This window comes from Cyprinodon tularosa, unplaced genomic scaffold (genome assembly GCF_016077235.1).
Source record: "Cyprinodon tularosa strain WSP-4 unplaced genomic scaffold, ASM1607723v1 ctg533, whole genome shotgun sequence".
Lineage (NCBI taxonomy): Eukaryota > Metazoa > Chordata > Actinopteri > Cyprinodontiformes > Cyprinodontidae > Cyprinodon > Cyprinodon tularosa.
The window spans coordinates 722,373-745,336 of NW_024039267.1; the positions used below are offsets into that span (position 1 = coordinate 722,373).

The following is a 22,964-nucleotide window of genomic DNA, read 5'->3' on the forward strand; positions in this document are numbered from 1 at the left end:
CTCCTGTGTGTCGCTGAATGTGTGCATTGATGACTGAAAGACATCTTCTGCCTCCATTTATCTGTTTACTACAGTGTGTTGATTTCATGTTAATGAGTATTTAAAGACATTTCAATTAGTGGGGGAAAAAATTGCAGGGGGGGAATATAAAAATATCAACTAACCATGCAGACCCTCATGCAGTACCTCCGTAGACCCCCTAGGGGTCGCGGATACCCTGTTGAAGACCTCCGCTCAAGAAGATTTTACCAACACAAACTGAGGGACCAGGCTGAGGTAGGAATTTAAGGTTACTGAAGTGCGGATTTTTTTTACTGAAAGCCGGCGGGCAAACTTGTTGCCATCATCCTCACCGACCACCTGGTCATAAACCTGTTTTAAGTGATCATACTGCTGCTTTGTCGCCTCCACGGTAGCCTCCATGCTGCTTTGGCTTCCACGCTGCATTTTGTTTTGATGACGCACGCGGCTGCGGGCTACGACGCTGGTAGCTGGTGTTGCCAGATTGGGTGTTTTTCCCGCTATATATTAAGGACTGTTTACGGTGAGATTTAGAGGGGTTTCGCCTGGAGGGCTTTATAGAAATCTGGCAACCTATTGAACGGAGCTGAACTGAGAGAGCGTGCCGTTCACAGACACCAGAATGAACGAGTTCACAATAACGTTCATCAGGCAATAATGCAGTACGTTCAGTTCACGTTCGCCCAAAATATGAACGAGTTCATGAACTTTCGTTCAATGAACGCGTTCAGGCACAACACTGTAGGTAAGTTTATTATTAATTTTATTTATATTCTAATCTACCTTTTTAAGTAGGTATTTTGTATTTTTGGTTTTGCAGTCCTGAGTTTTTAGACCTTTTTCTCCTCCAATAAGTTGTTTAGATCCTAAATTGTTCATCAATGTAGAAACAATATTGTAATAATGATGGCACCCCCCAAAGTAGGTAAGGGCATTTAAACAAACACAAAAAGGAGACACATTTTTAAGAAAATTTTAAATTCATTTGCACATATTTTCTGGAAAAGCAAAATGGGGAAATAAATAGAAAGTGGTTATTTTTAACAGCTGCTGGACTATGAAAAGGGTCAGTAATGATTAAAACTATTTGCTGGATGTTGTCTGGGCTGGGTCTGCTGCTGGATAGCTACAGGCTGATTGTTTGGTATTATGATGGTGTGTATCAGTGTGTGTGTGTGTGTGATGGGGGGTGGAGCATGCTGGTTATGGACTGGGTTTCCTGCTGAGAACTGTCTGTATGCATGGTTAAACCAGGCCCTTGGCTGCAAGCACAGGAAGCAGAGCAGCTCTTGCTGTGATGAGGATGGGCAGTGCTGGCTGAACATTAGTGAGCCTGGGTCACAATCCAATTTCATTTTACTTATTCAATAAACCTACAAAAGTTCCAGCTGATCAAAATCTATTCAGAAGATTTCTGAAGCTTTTTTTGTAGATTTGATCTGCTCTTTAATAAATGTAAAAAGACTGTAAAAGAGTTTTGGCTTATTGTCAGAAATATATACAAAAATAAAAATATTTTTATAGATTGCTTATTTCTCCTATCTTTTGCCATTTTTTTTCCTTTCAAGATTTTTTTTTCTAGATGTAAAAATGGAGTCGAACGTTTCAAACCGACCTTGTGTCAGGTCGCCTTGAACCAGGAGACACTTTCATTGATCTGCTATCGGTCTACTCTAACATTAGGACATATCTTCCAGCAGAGGCTCATTTAATCAGGGATAATGTCCTGTTAAAAGGCCTAAAAGCGGACCACTCCAGAGCTAAACAATTGGAAATAAAACCTAATAATTAAGTAAGTAAGAAGAAAATTACAAGTGTAATTATACAAAAAAGGGGAAAAGCCTTTTATTTTTGTCTACTGACACAAAAGAAGATTAGCAAAAAATAGTAATTTCAGTCCTGAGGATGACTGGGGAAGGCAACTATTATGGATTGATTTGTATTGTTAAAGAGGATTGGCCCCTTCGTACGGAGCCCCTCTGATGACATGGTCAAAAAATTTTTTGTGCGCACGAAATACTACTTCGTGGCCACGCAATAAGTATAACGTGCGCGCGAAATACTTATTAATAATATTAATATCATTCCTGGACAACTGGGTAAGCAAATCGAGCGCGCCTTCTCTAAGGTCTAGGACCTTATAGGACCTTAGAGAAGGTAACAATCAAAAATTGTTAATAAATCTTAATAAATGGATAAAAATGTAATAGAAAAAGTGAACATAATGCAGATGTAAGCATTTCTAACATAAAATGTTAAAGCATGCTTATCAGTTGATATGTCTTCTATTTAGTTTTTTGATTTAGGCAGCATTGCGAAGCTTTAGAACCAGACTCCTTTAACAACGAGCACACAGTTTAGGATTCTGTCACAGCCAGTTTGACGACACAAACACGACGACAGGCATGCAGACACCAGATCGGCTGCAGACCACAGACAGCAGCGGAGGAGGTGGGGATGGGCGTGGCACACAGAGTCATGAGGTCTGTACCGTTGGGGGATTGGCTGGCGCTGGGAGCGGCAGGAAGCTCATTGGGCTGAGCGGAGCCAATGGCATGGCGGGGCAGGGTCTTAGGGTTACCTGGGCAGCAGGTGAAGCAGAGTGGAAAAAGCAAAGCGTTACACATTCACACAGACGCGCGCAGACAGCTGTTTCTGAAACACAGAGGTGTTAGAAACATCCATCCAGCCATATGTGGTGATCTTTTCAGGAAAGAAACGTGGTTCTGAGTGTGGTCAGCGCAAGGCTTCGAGCAGGAAGCAGCACAGATAGATTATCATCTATTCAGACAGTACATAAACAAAGCACCTAAAAACCAAAACATCACATCTCACAAACAGCTGGTATAGTGCCTACAGTAGAAACCTCTGGAAATCTAATCTTCTTCATCTGAATCAGCTTTTGCATTAAATGTAACTTCCTATCCTGTCACTTCTGCTACCAGACTGGTGGATTTTCTTAAATGTTCTGTTCTAATGTTAAAATTCAGCTCATATAATCATAAAATATTAAAATCTGTTATTTATATATGGAATGTAGTCCAATAAATGTCTGCAGTGCAGAAAAGTGGAAAAAGGCCAATGGTTTCCCACCACAATCCAGGGGAACCAGGGTTCAATAACAGCCAATAAGATCCTGGATTTCTGCTTAAAGGAAGCTAAATTTGATTTGTCTTGTTTTTCCAGAGTAATGAGCAAATCAATCGCAACTGCTGCAGAATGTTTTCACTGCGACACACAGATGAACCTCAGAGGAAAATATAAAGACGGTAGCCAAACCCGTCTCCTGCCTGGTTCCACTGTACCTGCTGTTTTAATATCCCATATGATCAAACTGATGAGCTGAAATGTCTGCTCTCTTAACCACTAGTAGGTCATCGTGTTGTTTGTAATGCATCCAAATCCGTATCGACCGTCGCTTTTAGACCCTGCAGAAGAGGATGCTCAAAGATTACCACAACGCCAAACTGCAGGATAATCCCTCCGACCTCATGAACAGAAGAAACAATTTTCTGATGTACAAGCAGAGAGAGGTCACCGTTCATGTTAGGATTTATTTGTATGGACAAACATTTATGGAAAATAAACTGTACATGCAAGTTCATCATCTCTGTGCTTTGAATTTTAACTCTTTCTTCAACCATTTATTTGATCATATTACTGATACCGGAAGCATTTGATTAGAATCTAATTTGAGCTTTAATAGATGCAGCAATCAGGCTTTGAGCTGCTAAATCTTATAATTTTTTAAATGACTACAAAACAAAAGAAATCACTCCTCACAGGTAGAAAATGAAGGAACTTGAATTATTTTCATTTACGCATTAAAACGGTGCTCTTGATGTGTTTAAGATAAGGAAGTTGTTTGATTTTGAAGTTTTTTAAGGAAAATGTGGACATTTTTTTTAGATTCTAAAACATTCCACCTGTTGATCAATAATCTGAGCCCATAAGGAATTATAGGCTGTTTTACAATCTGGGTGATTAAATGGAGAAACTTAAGCCTTTTGGATGCTTTTACATTTTAAATCTGCCTCTTTTCAGGCAAACTGACACTGATCTGAAAGGTTCCACCGCTTCCTTTTTGACTCATCTGATGAAAATCATTGGATCTCTTGAATCTTTAGGTTTTAAAATGCAGCTCGACTCCTCGGAGAAATGTGCATCGCACCTTTGGATGGCAGCAGCTTTGAATGCGAGTCTCGTCTCCATCCTTTAGCGGATGGTGTAAGATGAGACTGCTGTTTCTGCTGCAGTGGGCCTTTCTGCCTGACAGGCAGCCGGACCGGAGCCAGGGGAGCTCCTGGGCGGACCCTGCGCCCAGATCGGTGCCAGGACGGCTCAGCTGATGGGTTTGGTGAATAATTGATGGGTATATGAAGGTATCGCAGTATGAAATCTAGCTGGTGAGGCTAGGCTGCAATAACAACAGCAAACATCTCAGAAAAGACAAGAAAGGACAGACAAAAGCAGTTAAATCTAAAGACGGATGCTAGCCCACCCGAGAAATCACAACCTGATGTCGCACCTTGTCTGAGTTTATGTTAGCGGCCTTGTGCTCGAGGTGAGACGCGTTACTCTGCTGAAAATCAGCCCAGAGAGATAAAAGAGGACAAACACAGCTGTAGCATGTTAACAGGGACATGTAAAATCTGTCCATCTCCATACCTGCTGTGATGCTGAGGCTTCCTGCTCTGAGATGATGTCAGTCAGCGCTGCCAGCCTCTCCGAACCCCTCTGAGGTTTGCAGACAAAGTGCTGAGCTGCTCCTGCATTGCAGCTCCACACCCTTTTCTTTCCACTGGCGCTCTACATCACTTCTCCTCCTCATATCATCACTTCCTATCCTCGTCTCACCTCCCATGTCCCCACCCTTTCGTCCCACCATCCCCCTCTTCCATCTCCACCTGACCTCCATCCCTCCCAGCCCCCATCCCTTCTTTATTCCTCAATGACATCATCCTGATCCATAACAAAGCTCCCAGCTCAGGCTGAACTCACCTTCCACTCCGTCAGGCGGTCCTCCCCATGTCCACCGTTTGGGCCTGTTGTCCAGGTGGTCCCGGGCCTCCCCTGCTCCTCCTCCTCTTCTATCGGCGCCCCCGGCTCTCCGGCGCACCAGGGCCTCCAGCCTCTCCTGCTCGTTGCGTTCAGAGATGGGGAAGAACAGACATTCTCTTACTGAGCCATCGCTACGACGACGTACGCCCGGCGATGCACTCGGAGACGGATGCGCCATGGCAACGGCAGGCAACAGCAGCTTCTCCTGCTGCGTCCCCCCCCTTCACGCTGGTCTACTGCTGCTCCTTTACTCCTCTGTCTGCCCGCTCCCTCTATCAGCCTCGCTGTTACAGTCCCCTCACCCTCTCTCTCTCTCCATCACACCATCCGTACCTCGATCTCCCACTCCCTCTCTAATGACAGAGCACATTAGCAGACAGGAGGGGCCAGATGCAGCTTGTCACCACCTCCCCCCAACACACACTCACATGCATGAAAACACACAGACAGACGAGGTGGAGGGGGGGGCAGCATATTGATATCATTTGATTGGTTTTATCGCCTTTATCCATTCAGGTTTCACTGGATAAAAAAACAAAACTGTTTAAACAATATTTTTAATCCTATCTTCAGATTAAATATTTTTTTCAATTAAGTTTGTTATTCAACTCACAAAATAGATCATAACTGCAATAAATCAGTAATATCTGTAGATAAGAAATTTTTTTATTCAATTCACCCCTTTATACAATTTAAATACATTCATTATCAATATAGTGATTGACTATTGAATTATATGATAGTAATAATTTTTAATTACAATAATAATGTATTTAAGTTTCATAAAGTGGTGAATTTAATAACAATATCTCCTTATGTACAAATATTACTGATTTATTGCAGTCTATTATGTTCTTTTTTGTGTGTTGAATAACAAACTTTATTTTAACAGTAAGAATATTGATACCAATGATGTAAATTTTTTATTTTTTATTTTTTTTTACTCCATAATAAACAGATAATGCAGATTAGAAAAACCAGCATCCTTTAGTGATCGGGTAAAATGAATCCCTTCATTTCATTATTCTTCCCATAAGTATTTAAAATCAATAAGAGAAAATATGATGTTATTTTATTTTTAAATAATCGTTGATAGAAGCTGCAAAATTTAATAAGTTTGTTCTGATGTTTGCGAGAATATCAATGAAAAAAAAAATATTGCAGTTTCAAATGACAATAGATTTAAAAACATTAGTAGGTACAATTTAAAGGTATATTGGAGGATTTCTGCAAATTTTAAAAAAAGACCTGCCCTCCCCACTTAAAAGAAAATGCACGTGCACAACCCTGTAACCACTCTAGAGAGCAAACGCCTATTAAACGCGTGCAACAGCGTGCACAAGCTCATTTCGCTTCGTGCACGCTCGGTTTTAAAGTTGCTGTTTGCATCGCTCATACAAGCTTACTTTTCAAAAGAAGATTTGCAATTTTTCCATCATGTCAGACTCACCACCGGTGAGTGAAAATGGGGACGAGCGCGTAGGACGGCCTTAGTAAACATATCACCAGAATGATTGACAGTAAGGAGGACCACTTATTTTGATGATCCACCCGGAAAAAGGATATCCTTCACTATGCCTTTAATTCACAACATTGTTATTTAATACTAATGACTATAAAAAACAAATATTAATCTATATATCACATTAAAAGGAAATCTAAAATTGCATAAAATGTGGTATAATAAATTAATGGATGCAAAATACAGGATTCCCAGCAGAAGGGACGGAAAAAAAATGAATAAAGACTTGAATCACATTAAAATACAGGAAATATTTAGTTCTTATAATCTTCCTCTGTCTCTTGACTTATTTTTATTTCCAATCATTCCCTGTGAGATTATAATTTGCAGATCTGCAGTGGATTTACCTTCCTTTAACAGCCTGTTTATAAAGGATGGAAATGCCCCTCCTCAGCACTGGCGGCGGGTGCTGAAGGAGCATGCAGAGTCACGCACTTTCTGCAGGAGGAGGGAGGGGGCTGTTTAAAGGGAGAATGGAGTAGAAGTCTACAGGAAGGGATACAGATGCAGATCAAAGATGGAGTGAGTGCTGGGGATGGATCAGCGGACTGCAGCAGGATCGACTGCTGCATCCTGATGCAGGATTAGGAGAAACTATCCAAGCTCTGTTACCTTTACTGATGTGACACATCAGAAGGAATCAATATCAAACAAACTAATTCAATAATTTAAGGATCAAATAACAGCCAGATACTTTTATGTTTCATCTTAAAATGTAATAAAGATTAAACAGATGATTCAGCAGCAGAGCTGGGTGATAATCCAGGATTTTACAAGACAGATGTGTTTCAGTTTGCCATAACTAACTAGTTAATAACTGACTGGGAACCAGTTTGTTTACATATTTGACACTTAATAAGGACACCAGTTTGAATGAATTTGCAGGAGGTGAGTCTGCGGGAAGATCTTAAAGAAAAAAACGGCCTCCAGTGTTCAGATCCAACACTGTTGATTCAGAGCTAAAATGATCTGTTTTTTTTCCTCCCACATATTCATTTTTCTTTTGCTTATTAGATCGGCTTCAGTGTTTTTGCTCATCAAACAAATACAATTTTTAGACAAAGATACTTGAAGTCTTAGGGAAAACATATTTAAATGTCAAATCATTCTGACTTAAACATGTATATAAATGTACTCTTTATCAGATCATATTGTCCCGAAAGTTTGAAAAATTCTATTTAATAAAAAAATCTTAAAATCTGTGTTTTTTTCCCGTTATCTTATGCAGGCCAGTTAGTTATACGTCAGCTTTTACACCTAATTTCAGCCAATCATTTATCAACGGTCATCTGTCAATCAATTTTTTCAGTCATAGCATCTTGATTCATATGTCGCAGATAATATACGCAACGGTTCAAATAAGAAACAAGAATAATTTCTTTTCCCATTGAGTTCCGTCCCAGTGTTCACGGGGATGGACGTCTGTGTCTTCAGCAGGCGTAGAGCTAACAGAACTGGCAGCGTTGCGAGGCAAGGGCTCAAACATGTACGGCTGGAAGCCTTCTACACCAAACCAAGCTTCTGCCCCCCTGGCGTCCTCTTCCGCAACATCTTCATCCCCGCTTTCCTCCTCTAAATAGAAAATGTATGAAGGAGGAGACTCATCCACGACCTCCGACACTAAACTCTCCTCCTCTTGCATGTTTCCTCTGTCCATAGCGTTCCTTGACAGTGTCGTTTCTAAGTCACCAATTTAGTGCTACTTGGTCCCAATGGAATTTCCCATTGGGAACCTGCTAGCACTAAGTTGCTAACTGGTTAGCAAGATGCTTCAGACAAACCGGCCACAATCAAACTTGCTTGCAATTCCGGCCCCTTGATAATCAACCAATCACATTCACTTTATTCACTAGTGAAAGTTGTGCAAAACTCGGGAGAATTCGGAAATTTAACGGTTGGAACAGCTGTTTCCCTACAACTTTAAAGAAAGTTTTATTCCCTTCTTATTATAAGGGTGAAATTTAACCAGAAAAAGCCTAAATGCATGTTAAAAAATGTCACAACTTAATTTCTCAATAAAAATGTGATTAACCACAAAAGCTTTTTTTGCTGTCTGTAGAACAAAGAGGCAGTGGTACTGCCAGATCTGTGGAATCAAGAACCTGTTTGACAACGTGAAGAAGGCTACAACAGCTCGGAAAGCAACAAGTTCTACCCAAAAAAAAAAATGAATACCAAATGAGAAACAATCTCTGTGGCATCGAGCCTGGTTAAGTTTAGAATAATAATTTATTGTATTTGGGAGACCATAGAGCAATAACGGAGAAAAAATAAAATCCTGAACGACGAGCCTACTAAAATTAGTCACCAAGACGGTCACAGAGGAACCCAGAGACAGAATCTACAGCTTAGAGTGTCTGATTCTACAACAATAAAAAAAAGGCTGCTATAGCAGAGTTAAGAGACCAGAAACTGTGCTGACCCAAAAGGACAAAAAGAACTGCTCACATTCATCAAAACCATTTCGATGATCCCTAAAATTTTTGGAAGAAATATAAGTTGATCTAAAATAAAGCCCTTTGTGTAAATGTACAATAAAAACAGAGGTACGATACTGCACTAGTGCATCGGTAGTACAATGGAAGTAGCCTACAGTAGCTAAGTTATTAGCACCTTCCAATGAATTCTGGAAAGAATGAACAAAAGTCTAAGATTAAAAAAAAACAGTATTTTAAGAGAGATAAGCGCTGGAAATATGGCATGAACACTTGGTGTATATCACCTTATTTTATCCTGATCAGGTCTTTTTATGTATCAACATATAATGTGACTATTCAGCTTTAAATGATGTTTAATTTTTAGTGAACCAATGAATAAAAAGAACACTTTTATTAATTACAATAATCTATAATTTTTTCTTTGTTTTACCTTTATAAATGCACAGATTTTGTGTAAATCAATGAAATCATTTGAGAATCAACTACAATAGCTTCAGGAGCACAAAGCTGAGACTATTGTCTTGTTTTAACTTTCTTTACAACAAAACCCCTGTAACATTCATTTAAACCTTCATTAGGTGACCCAGCACACATACTCATACCCAGTAGTTGAACTGTAAAAAAAAAAAGAAGAAGGGGGGTGGTGGATTTTTTATTTTTTAAGTATACATAGCCTAATTAATATAGTCAACTAACCTAAAGATATATGCATGGTATGGTTGTTACATACCAGGGATGGCGATCATTGACCTTGACCAAGGCACTTTACAGTAGAACTGCGGTCAGTCCCTGGACTGGCATGGCTATCACTGTCCCTACATAGTTAGCATGGCTATCACTGCCCCTACATAGTTAGCATGAATATCACTGTCCCTACATAGTTAGCATGGCTATCACTGCCCCTACATAGTTAGCATGGCTATCACTGTCCCTTCATAGTTAGCATGGCTATCACTGTCCCTACAGAGTTAGCATGGCTATCACTGCCCCTACATAGTTAGCATGAATATCACTGTCCCTACATAGTTAGCATGGCTATCACTGCCCCTACATAGTTAGCATGGCTATCACTGTCCCTTCATAGTTAGCATGGCTATCACTGTCCCTACAGAGTTAGCATGGTTATCACTGCCCCTACATAGTTAGCATGGCTATCACTGTCCCTACATAGTTAGCATGGCTATCACTGTCCCTACATAGTTAGCATGGTTATCACTGCCCCTACAGAGTTAGCATGGTTATCACTGTCCCTACAGAGTTAGCATGGTTATCACTGCCTCTACAGAGTTAGCATGGTTATCACTGCCCCTACAGAGTTAGCATGGCTATCACTGTCCCTACATAGTTAGCATGGCTATCACTGCCCCTACAGAGTTAGCATGGCTATCACTGCCCCTACAGAGTTAGAGACTAATTTCCCACTGGGATCAGCTTCATGGTCATGGTAGGACACTTCTTTGATTTTACTTTGGAAAATCTTTTGGCAATGAATCTATAAAGATTTGGAACAAAATCTTACAAAATCTTGCAAATAAATATCTGAATCCTTTCAAGTCAAGTATTTATTCATTCAATTTCAATCAATTAAATTAAGACAGCATAAATAATTTTCAAAATCTGAAAAAAATTTGCGTTTTTTTTTCAATCTCTGCACGCAGCTTCAGCTGACACTGTACAACAAAACCGCAGGGTTTAATCGTACAGTGTGAGTTCACCGCTCACGATGCATGTTCAGCCCGACGCCCTGATGCAAGCTACCTGCTCACACTGTACGATTAAAAACTCGGACGTCGGACTCAGCTCTGCAGTGAGATGGCGCTACTCGGACTCCTCTATCCGGAAGCCAAAAGAGTAGAAGATGAATATGAAGCTCACTAGAGTGAAACGTGCTGCCTTGGCTATTTGTGCAATTTTGTGATGAGAGCCCTAAAAAGTAAAGGCAACAACGTATTTGGACAAAGTCATGGCTGAGCAAACGTGGCTACTACGGTCTGTCAGTTTTACAGAAAGAACTCCATTTCACTCGTACCCCCGCCATGCTTCTGTGTTTACATCTGAGAGGAAGAAGAATACTTGTTTGCGCACTAAGCGATTTGCTCACGGCGGCCGACTGAATTTCAAACATGTTTGGCTTTCTCCCGACCTTACAAGTCCTGATCAGGAGGTGGTCGTGAGAGGCTGATCGCCCCTTGTTACCCCCTGTACACTACATGACGCACGATCAGGCTGAAAGTTTACCCGATCGAAAAATTCTCGCAGGACTGGAAAGTCGCCCCAGTTATGTGCTTTGGGCACATCATTATTTTTAATTCTTTTTTCTAGATAGTTTAATATTGACTTTTAGTTTAATACATTTTTGTTTCGTATGTTTTGGAGTTACTTTTTTCCCCCCGGTTAATTAGTTGCTGTTGGACCGCCTATAAATGGGCTGGGTTTTGATCTTTGTCTGTCCTTGCTAGCTCATTCATAAAGCACACCTGTTTCCAGCTGCTGTAGGCCACAGCCGACACCTCCGACCTGCCATGCAGTGTTTTTGTTAGCCTTTGCCTGAAAGCTGTGTTCGTTTTGCTTTCTGCTTGGTGGGACCAGTTGTCCTGTTTTCGATCCTTTATTTTTCTTTAGTAGTGTATTTTTTGTAGTCCAGTACTAGTAGGGGCTTCGACGGCCTTGTATAGGGTTGGCCCCCTGCTGTACTGTTTTGTTGTTTTTGTTCGGCTCACCAGGTCCAACGTTCTGCTAATACTTTGTTTTGTTTTATTCTTTTTTTTCTCTTTTCTATTTTTGAACACAGAAGCTGAGGATATTTAATTCTGTTTCTTTTCTTTTCTCTCTACAGAACATCCCCACAGCTGTCTTGAGAAAGAGGGTTTTTGAAAGAGAGTAAACTACAGAATAAATAAAAATGTATTATTTTGTACCCTCTGTTTTGTCTGTGTCCTCTAATATGTTCTGCCCTTGTGGACGTAACATCCTGAAAAGGGCAAAAAAAATTGCAAAGTGTAAGCCCCGCTTTACAAATCCAAATACATTAGAATTGGTCTGAAAATGATATAAGCTTAAATAAAATTGTATAATTTTACTCACCTTTCAAATATTCATTTAGAGTATTTATTTTATAAATCTCTAAATGAATACTCTTGATATTGATCAGAAAGCTTCTATTGGCTAATTTAATGTAAGCTAGGCTACATGCTGGCAATGAATGAGTTAAAACTATCTAACAGGTCCACCAAACTAAGCCATTGACCATTGATCAGACGACACGCATTCTGCAAGTCACACGAGGGACCTTGCAGTCAGATGTCAACATTCAATTCATTTATGACCACTGGCCAAACATTTACATCACATTTGGCAGTTCTTTAAACATAATAATCTTACATATGTCTTAAATTGCTTAATTAAAATGCATTTTTAAAATCTTCTATTCTCTCCTCCGGGTTTCATCTGTGCCGAAACTGACCTCCCCTGTCATGCGAGCGTGCATCGCCCTAAACTCACGCCCATTAATGAAAAAACAGATTCAAATATGAAGGAAAAGCAAAATTGTAAACATATTCATAATGTTACTACATTTCTTATACATGGAAGCCTTAAAAGTTATAGTTTTGATGGACAGATACATTGGAATTAATAGGATTTTACTTTGATGGAGACGTTTCAGTCGATGTGCTACAGTCAGTGTGCGATGAATAAATTCTCTGTTCATGGGATGCCAATTCCCCATTTTGCAATCAACACCATTCTAGGTCATCAAACGTACAACCTGGAACCTGCTGAAGATTCCCTCCCCTCCTTATTTTCACATTTATTGTCCCAGACTTATGAAATTCATACCAAAATCACATAGAGCAGTTATGATTATCTGGAGAAACTTGCATAATTGCAAACACATTATTTCTCAAACTAAGCAGGGGATTCCTTCCCCTCCTTATTTTCACATTCCCTCAAATAGCGTTGTCTTTACCGCTTGGCCACTGAGGTTGAAAATGAAATTGCATGTGCCTTCTGGGCCACCGTATTTTGGTCAGGCCACTCGTAAGCACACAGTCTGCCAAATGTTGAAAAGGCAACATTATTGCCATTACTGTTAATATATAATAGACATTACACATTCAGTGATAAAATGTCACAGGGGATAGTATGGGATGATTGACAGCTAAGAAGGGGGATGATTTGGGGCGTGCAGGTGGAGCAGTGGTTAACGAGCATGACCCATGTACGGAGGCCTTTGTTCTCGAAAATCTCAACAACAAAATAAAAGAAGGGGTATGTCTACTAATGCTCACACCTAACAATTTAGGCCCCGTCCACACAAAGTCAAACCCTGGCCTAAACGCACACATTTTTCACCAAACCAGCCTCTCATCCATACGAAGCCGGCGTTTCGGGGGTCTGTAAACGATCTTTTTTCTATTCAGCCTTCAGAGTGGGAAGATTTTGAAACGCCGTTTTCGCGTTTCCATCTTTAAGCTCTAACCGCATTTTTTTTCTTACACGCATGCGTCATAGCGTCGCCTCTAAACACGCATGCGCGACACAGTATCACAACAACAATGGCGCCGTACTGTGTTGAATGGTTGCTGCTCATGCTACTCACCCTGCTGTCGGGCTTACAACAGAATCTTCTTCTTCTGGAATATCTCCAGGAAGAACAGAGCAATATAGACGACATAGTTCAGCACCTGAATTTGACTGAACTACGAAAATGGACCCGCAGGGCAACCATGTATAAATATTAGTGCGCATGCCCAACATTTCGTCGCTTATTTTTGCTTTGGCCCCACAGCGCCAGTTACAGGCCTGGCATACATTTTGCAGCGTTTTCATGCATTCGTGTGGACGCTCACATTTATTTTACGTCTCCGTCTTTACGACAAACGTTCTGGAAAATATTAGCGTTTCGTGTTCGTTTTGACTTCGTGTGGACGGGGCCTTAGAAAGCCTCTTTAATCTTAGTGTCATGCTAGTGGATTGGTGGAGGGGAACCTGAAGAGAACCCATATTTACATGGAGATAACAAACTCCATGCAGAAAGGCCCCAGGCTAGGTTTTAATCCAGGACCAGCGCTAACTACAGCAGACAGAGGCCAGACCCTCTGATGGTTGGATGGAAATATTCTGACACACATTAGATTCGTCTCTTTGTTTTGCTGCTTTTTGAAGCTCTGATGCCATTGATTGTCTGTTCCAGGAAATGGCAGGTGATGTCATTTCCCAAAGGACCTGACCAATCATTACGTATATCATTAAACAATGCTTATGGGATGGAGTGGGGGGTGGGGGTGACAAATGGTCAACAAAAATTTCCGTCTACAGAAAGAATCCCTGTTAAATAATCCTTTTTAATCAGTAACTGTTGGGCCTGATATGTCGCGTTTAGCTCTTCTTACTAGGTTAGAATTATCTTCTGAATTAAAAGCTTCCAACAAAGAAAAAGTCCTTTAGTTAGCCTTAGAATTGGTAAACACTTTACCCAGGAGCAGAGATAGATGCAGAAGAATTGATTCTGTAAAGTATCAGTTTATCAAACGCATTTAACTATGTGATATTATCATAACTCTACTTTTCAAACTATGGAAATATGCAAGATAAACAAATTAGTATAACTAAATAAAAAAAAGAGAAAAAAAAAAAAGTCCAGCTCCATGGCCGTGCATCGGATCAGCCTCGTCTAACTTTTTGGCCTCATCAGAAATGTTCAGACAGAGGAGCATCTTTTTTCTTTGTGTTATTTCTGCCAGCTTTCACACAGATCGACTGTCGGTTCAATCAATCTACCCAGGAAGTCAGATTGTGGTCAAAGAAAAGAACGCCACATGTTGGAGGGATGGAAAATACTTTGATGCCTGCAGCGTTGCACGGTTTCAGCCTTCATCAAATTGTCCCAGGGTCAGACCCATTTACTGCATATCTCTGTCCTAGTTACTGTCAATTCAAGGGAACCAGAGTCACAAAACAGCACAAACCTTCCCTGATGTGCTGTAATCTCATAGCTCCAGTCATGCTGTCTGATCACATCAACTAGACTTCAGAAAAATTCATATAAACATTCATTAAAAAGTAAAAGAAACAATTCAAAATAACTCCAATACATCAGATATCAATTAGTTATTTTCAAAATGATGTTCTGTCTTTTTTAATCCGTTTTTTGTGGGACAGACACACAGACAGACAGGTTGATGGATGACTAGATAGATGGATGGATGCCCAGATATATTTATAACATGATATCAAACCGGAAAAGAGTAAAAATAAAATCTTGACGTCAGATTTCTGATCATTCCTGACTGCGTTCACCTCTCAGTGTGTAACCAGGAACCAAAGTGGCCTGTCTACCAGCTGTTTTGGTTGAATGATGTAAACCTTTTAACTAAATCCTCCTCCTCCTCATCATCAACATCATCAGCATCCAGTGGAGTCTGACCTTCTCTGCATCCTGCTGCTGCCGTCTCTTCTCCTCAGCTGCGGCTCGGCGCTGCTGCTCCTTCCTCCTCTGCTGCTCCATCTTCCTCCCTCTCTCCTCGGCACAGCGCTCCAGCTGCTGCTGCGCGCGCCGCTCTTTATCCTGCAGCACCATGGACAGCTCTGGTGGACACGCAATATAAAAACATTCATTATGATCCCTGACCACATGATCAAAATCTTTTAGCTTTTTTACTTGAAAAACTGATCAAAATATCCACCATAACTTAAAGCTAAAAGGGTTTCTATCAGTTAAATATTTTTTCTAAGCTTTTAACAAAGACTATTAAATAAAAATTCTTAAGGTTCTTTTTTGTGCATTGATTCTCAGTGTTTTTGTGTGGGAGTTTATGGAAATGACATCTGTTCCTAAAGAGCTCCACCTGCTGGAGAATTGAACACTGGAAATAATCAAAATGTAGATATTTCATATTTTCCTTGAAAAATGTGCATTTGTTCTTGGATTGTGGAGGTAAGAGATATTTTGCCAATGGAACATGATAATTTACATTTAAAATAAGGACACTTAATTGCAATTTCTTATTTCAAGTGCATACTATCTAAATATCTTATTTTAAGCGTAAAAAATACTATTTCCATTAGCAGATCATCTCATTTACCTACTCATATTAATGGTAAATACATTTAATTTATGCTTAGTTCTAGATTGTTTTTGCAGTGAACACACCTTTTTTTTTCTCTCCGTCCTCTTGTCGTTCTTTAGATAAATTCAGCCGAGAGCCTAAAGACATGTAAAAAAGATTCATATTTATTAATTTCACCTTCTCCAAGTATTCAAAATCTTAATTTTAAATACTTGGAGAATTATGAAAATCTCCTAATGAAATAACTCTAATGAGATGCATTACTTGAAGCAAGCTCTGAGTCAAATGTAGGAAAGAATACATGGAAGAGATGTTAACCTGTAGGACTGGAAGGTGACAGAGCAGGAGATCCGTGCCTCCTGCTGTGCAGCGACGCAGGAGGAGGAACCAAAGCTGTGATTTAGAGAGGAAGACGTGTTAGAGCGGCCAGGAGGCAGAAACATCTAAGAACAGGAAGCCATAACATAACATCCACCAGGCAAACAGAGATGCTGTCAGTCAGTTCTGGTTGAGGTCAAGTGTCAGGCTGAGCTGTCTCTTCGGCGACCCTTGGAGCATAACCTCCTGCTCCTCCCTGTAATCTTTTGCAACTCCTGACGTGGAATCAGCCGGGAGCATCCATCGACAGATAGAGGCACGCTCATCAACCACTAAAGAAAGGCTCTCAGCCCAGTCATCAGATATACAAATATATGCAAATCTCAGTTTAGTCCCAAACCTGGTTCAGATTTAAATAACTGCAAGACAAAAATTATATAACAGGATAAAAATTGAATAATTACTCTAATGTAGTGTGATTTGATTTCATAACAATAAACTGACTTATAACTCTGAAAGGTGCTTTATATAAAATACCTCCCAGTTATAGATTAAGCCTATAATTTAAATATCCCCTTTGCTTTACACCTACACTGCAAAAACAATCCAGAAATAAGTAAAAAATGGCTTAAATTAAGTATATTTAGCCTTAATTTGAGCAGGTAAATAAGATGATTTGCCAATGGAATGAGTATTTTCACTCTTAAAATAAGATAGTTAGATAATATTTACTTGAAATAAGACGATAAAATATTTTTTTCTTATTTTAAAAGGAAATTGTCTTGTTCCATTGGCAAAGTGTCTTACTTATCTCCTCAAATCAAGGAAAAACACACTTATTTTAAGAAAAAATAACTTATTGAGATTTATATTTTTTGCAGTGTATGAACCTGTTGGCAGATCCCTGAGGCTGTTTTTTATTGCATTAGCAGCAGACCCTTTCATTTCTGTAGCTTCAAAAGGTCACATTAAGACTTCAGCCACTTTAGCCTTCTGAAGAAAGCTCCTTTCAAAATCATTGTATGCTCCCAACAGCTCTAGAGTTATAAATATACAAGCTACTCTGTATGGTACGCCATGGAAGAGCAGGTAAAGCATCACCTTCTGCAAGTTTAACTACAGTTGATGGTCTGCTGGATCAAACCACAGCGGTCAGCCTTTACTAAAAACATTATCATTCGACCTTAGCTCCATGGTTCACCATTAGTTTTCACATTGCTAAAATTTCAGACTCAATATCAATACCCAGGAAATATTCAATATCTGATAAAATTGGGATAAAATAACAAATATTTTATCAGCATGAAAAAGTCCCACTTTGCAATCTCTATAAATAAATCTAAATAATCTATAAATTTAAAACTAATAAGAAAAAATATGGAAAAAAATGCAAATGTAGGATTGTATCTGGAGAGAGAGTTTGAGAAATGAAAGTCATGGTTTTGGTTCTGTTAAGTTTTCTTTTGAGTGTTCAGTTTCACTGTGGTCCATGTTTTTCTTTGTTTTCTAGTTTTATTGGTTTTATTCCTATTTTGTTGTGTTTTCTGAGTATATTTCAGTTCTTAGCTATTTCTTGATTGCCCTCTTGTGTTAGTCTCCTTTTCTCTAGCTCCTTTCTAGAACCCTCTGTTCAAACCAGTTCCTAATCAGCTCATTAGTCCTGTCTTTGTTCAGTCACCCATATATACTCTCCCTGTGCCGTTCCTCAGAGCTGGTTCCTAATATTTTCCTGGCTCCTTGTGTATGTTGACCCCTGTTGTCTCCGAGGTTCTTTTTTTTGTGTACTTATTATGCTGGATTTTTGGATTCCTGCCTCAGTTACCTGCAAGTACTACATTAAAGCTACAAAACTCACCTCTGCCTCCTTGCATTTGGGTCCTCAAAACCTCAACCAAACCCTGACACTGATACTTTTTTGAGTGTAAATATTTTGGACAAACCTAATCCCCACTGCACAAAACAAAGGAGATGATTGGAATTAGAAGAAAAGCAAGAAAGGTTCAAACACAAACTATCATCAGCGAGTTGAGGAGATGAAGGAGTCTAAACACCTTGATGATTACCTGGACAACAGAACAGACTAGAAAAAAAACAAAACAATCAGGGTAAAAGATCCGAACAACCGTTTAATAAATCTGGTTCTGCTCTGGGAATCATCTAGAATCTCTGGAGGGTAAATATGCAAATGAAGAGACCTTCAGAAAATAAAGAACATTACAGTCAGGCCTGAACACCTTTATCTGGCTGTTTGGTATACAACAACAAGGTGCCTTCAGTCAGAGGCATCCGCAGACATGCTGGAATACTAACCACAGGAAACCATCTAAATATCCACAACCAGTCTATTAAAGTCGTAGGGAAGCGGCTGCTCCAACGGTTGCATTTCTGAATTCTCCTGAGTGGTGCCCGACTTTACACGACTGAATAAAATGAATGTGATTGGTCGTAAACCAAGTGGGGGGGGGGGGGGGGGGGGGGGGGGGGGGTTGTCGTGGCACAAGGTTTGCAAGCAAGTTTGGTTGTGGCCGGTGTCTCAGAAGCATCTTGGTAACCAGTTAGCAACTTAGTGCTAGCAGGTTCCCAATGGGAAATTCCATTGGGACCAAGTAGCACTAAATTGGTGACTTAGAAACGACACTGTCAAGGAACGCTATGGACAGAGGAAACATGCAAGAGGAGGAGAGTTTAGTGTCGGAGGTCGTGGATGAGTCTCCTACATCAGACACAGACGTCCATCCCCGTGAACACTGGGATGTAACTCAATGGTGAAGTAAATTATTCTTAATACTTATTTCAACCATTGCGTATTAGCTGCGATATATGCATTAAGATGCTATGGCAGAAAAATTTGATTGACAGATGACCTTTGAAATATGATTGGACAAATTTAGGTGTACAAGCTGACATATAACTAACTGGTCTGCATAAGATAAGGAAAAAAAAAATACAGATTTTAAGACAAGATTTTTTATTTTAGAATAGAAATGTTCTAACTTTTGGGGCAATATATCGTCTGATAAAGAGTACATTTATATACATGTTTAAGCCAGAATGATTTGAGATTTAAATAGGATTTCCCTACGACTTTAAAGAAACCAGTGTATTGTTTTCCTTTTGAGATCAATAAAGTGTTTTGAAAATGAACTGAATTTCCTTGCATGACAAAATGTCCACTTGCTGTTTAATACACATCAGTGGTAATGGATCCTGATCATGACAGTGGTCATAATGTTATGCCTAGCTGGAGTATTTACTGTTTATCAGACAGCACAGACAAACACACTTAAAAACAATTTCTCCACTGTGAGATCAATAAAGTAAATCAATCAATCAATCAATTAATCATCAATTAATTCAATCATTAAACACGTAATTCATAGGCTCCATGGGTATCTTTCTTTTTGTCAAATTCTGAATATTTAAAACAATAAACATGACTGGAAATAATTGAGACTCATTAAAATAATTGCATGACACGCTGCTGGTTTTAGTCAGCACTGTAATAAGTTCTGTTTCAATGTTTTTTTAGATAAAAGCAAATATGGACAATAACCTTGAGTAAGAGGTAATAGGGTAATAGAAAACGTTATGCTACACAGTTTGCCTCACCTGTCATGTCAACGCGCCTCTGAACCACCTGGGTCATCGGTTATTCAAGCAAACAGAAGCAGGAAATGCGTTAAATAGCTCCGGTTCGGTTCGACCGACACGGTGACTCAGAATAAAAACGGATATGCTGGGAGTGGAGCGCGAGGCAGGCAGGGAGGGAGGGGGTGCTGTCAAATATTACCTCTACAGCTTAATATCTAAGCCTATAAATAACATCAATGTTAGTCCCTTTTTTTCAAATGTCTGTTTATCATGGATTAGTTAACCATTATTAAAAAAAAAACCATCAGATTAAATTTTAAACATTATTAGGAGCCATTTTTTCCTAGAAAAAGATCGTCTACTTTGGACCAAAAACTAAAATATCCTGTTTTTATAGCCTATAAACAGATTCTAACCTGTGACCGCATCACAATCTGGCTAATGTACATATTAATGCGCCTTTCATGCGTCTCCTAGCAACCAAGCAGATGGGCTGGAGCTCAAACTGCGCGGAGGAAGGATAAACCAGTCTCTCCCAAGCAGTGGCGGTTCTAGGCCAAATGTATCACGGGGCCAGGAGGGGGGCCAGCGTGTTTTCATGGGGGAACAGAAAAGCATGAACTAAAAACAGTACAAGAGATTCAAATATATTAATAGAGCTGCATTAAGTGAAATTTCCATTCAATTAGGTTTAATTAAAATGCTATGTCTTATTAGGTCAATATGTATTCATAATTTAGGAAATTTTCATATTTTAGACCTAATTTAAGTGAAAATTTCTGTTTTCTATAGCCTGATAAACCAGACTAAATGTGAGATTAAATGTGTAATTTAGTCTGGCCCAGATGAATGAGACATCAGAAGACTGATTTTGAGAACAACCCGTTGTCTTTCAAACCATGTCTGTGCCTATTGGCCAACGCTCTGACCAATGAGCGCAACTGACAGTGTCGTAGGAAGCGTGACAGAAAGGTGATGGGGGAGTGTAAACAAGCAGCCTTCCAAAACTGATTCCAAAGCTAAGTCAAATGAGAACTGTTCAATAGTTGTTGTCATGTTCCTTGTTGTGCTTTCTCCAGCGTCGTGCAGCTTTGTCATCACACCCTCAAAACCCCGCCCACTTTGCATCCAAAAATCTCACCATTGTTATTGGCCCGCCAGCTCTAGGGCCCGGGACATTGGTCAATTTACTAGGCTATGTTTTCTATACAATCTGAATTAGAACTCAAGAAAAGCGACAAATTCAGCTGTAAATTTTTTTTTGTTGTTTTGAAAAAAATATTTAGCAGATGAAAACTGGAATCGTATCTCAATATCCCTGAATTGTTTTTAGATAATTAGTAAAACAGAATTTGTAAAGAAAAAAAAAAATTAAATAGATCCAAAGAACCTATCAGTGTCTGTTCCATGTCTGTTCCAGCGCATATTATCATTAGAATTTCTTTGATTATTATGTCTTCAGCACAGGGGCCATAACAGGCGCCAGAACATCATCTACAGGGGCACTGGCCCCCGTTGGCTCCTGTCTAGAACCGCCCATGTTCCCAAGTTTAAATATCACAGCTGATTCATTATGTTTATAAAGCAGCTTAGGTTTTTATTTTCTATTTAAAATAAAAGCGCCCTCATTCCCTTTTTTTCTGTTGGTTAATCCTCATGCGGTTATTAAAGTATTGGCTCGTGTCATCTTGCACGTGCAAGACACAGCAGCCCCAGCGGCGTTATTACATCATACTTGTTACAAACGGAGGCTGGCAGCTGTAATATGGGTCAGTGCAGTTTTCCCTGCTCACACTCATGTTTAATGAGTCAAAGCTGATGTCAGTGCTAAAAATAACCACCAGCGGCTCTAAATAAAAACAACAACAATAAAAAAAACATACACTGGTGATCACATATGACAATACGTCTTATTTGGCCATGTAACACATCTATAAAGAAATGTTTACATGATATAAAATAGAGCTATGAATTCAGTTACACATACTAACATTTTTGGTACCCCTCAGGATATAAAAAAAAAAATACACGAGAAATTACTTGAATTCTATATAAGAACAAATGAAAGGTCAGGCATTGCTTTTAAACCATGCTTCAAAGGAGTGATGCAATGGATAGTGAGTTATTGAACATTAATTGTGTAATTTATTTTTTTATGTAAATTATTGGTGAATTTTCTAAATGTTGCAGATTGTTTATGGATGTTTGTCTGTTTTGATTGGCATTGATTTTGGTAATGTTTAATTTTTTATTTTTTTGTTGTTTTTTTTGTACCTCATGGGCTGCCGTAGAAATGAGGGCGGGCCCTAAAGATGCTGGTGGGATCATTGCACTAATGAATGACTTGAACTGTCAAGCTGTTTGTCATCAAGCAATAAATCAACACTTAGTGTTCCCCAGTGAAAACAGTGAGGTATATTTTGTTATTTGTATAGTAAATTTATGTTTTGTTTTGTATTCTAGATAATATATTTAATATTTACTTCCTGGTAAAATAAAGGTTAAATAAAAAAAAATAAATATGTGGTAAACAGTTTAGTTTTCACGGTGACTAAAATAACTGCGATGACTGTGATGAGGATCTTCCTCAAAGAAAATAAAGGGCTTAATTCACCCGTCGAGACTGGCTGAGTAATTCAAGTGTTGGGGAGCTGCTACAGTGAAAACTCCAGGCTTCTGTGAGTCGATGAAGTTTGGATTGGACATCGGCTGAAGTTTGATGCTGTGTCGGAGTCAACGCCACAATGAGGAGCTGTCTTCGTAGTGGATTCAAGTTTGAATGAGAAACTGAATTTGAAAAGATGACAACTGGCCCGGTGAGAAATTGACTGTTCAAACAAAGCGGAAATAACTAGGAAATGATGTCACTTGGTTGATATTCATGAAATTAAATTAGTTTAAAGCCTATGTTTGGTCAAATTATATGCTTACTTATAAGATATG

The 22,964-nt window shown here is 39.3% G+C and overlaps 1 protein-coding gene across 9 annotated transcripts in view; it reads right to left on the reverse strand.

Annotated features, from left to right (window-relative positions):
• The window catches only part of map7d2b (MAP7 domain containing 2b), a 37,068-nt gene extending 16,782 nt beyond the window's left edge, over window positions 1-20,286 (reverse strand). For 2 of the 9 annotated variants that reach the window (XM_038304414.1, XM_038304411.1), the window contains exons 1-6: window positions 20,040-20,286; window positions 16,431-16,505; window positions 16,196-16,249; window positions 15,470-15,630; window positions 5,023-5,158; window positions 2,513-2,602 (exon numbers count right to left, since the gene is read on the reverse strand). In XM_038304414.1, the coding sequence (XP_038160342.1) occupies window positions 2,513-2,602; window positions 5,023-5,158; window positions 15,470-15,630; window positions 16,196-16,249; window positions 16,431-16,505; window positions 20,040-20,076 (553 nt within the window). In that variant the 5' untranslated portion in view covers window positions 20,077-20,286. The remainder of the gene's footprint in view (window positions 1-2,512; window positions 2,603-5,022; window positions 5,159-15,469; window positions 15,631-16,195; window positions 16,250-16,430; window positions 16,506-20,039) is intronic. The other 7 variants (XM_038304413.1, XM_038304410.1, XM_038304419.1 and 4 more) reach the window with 5 other exon arrangements.
• Window positions 20,287-22,964: the final 2,678 nt, after the last annotated feature.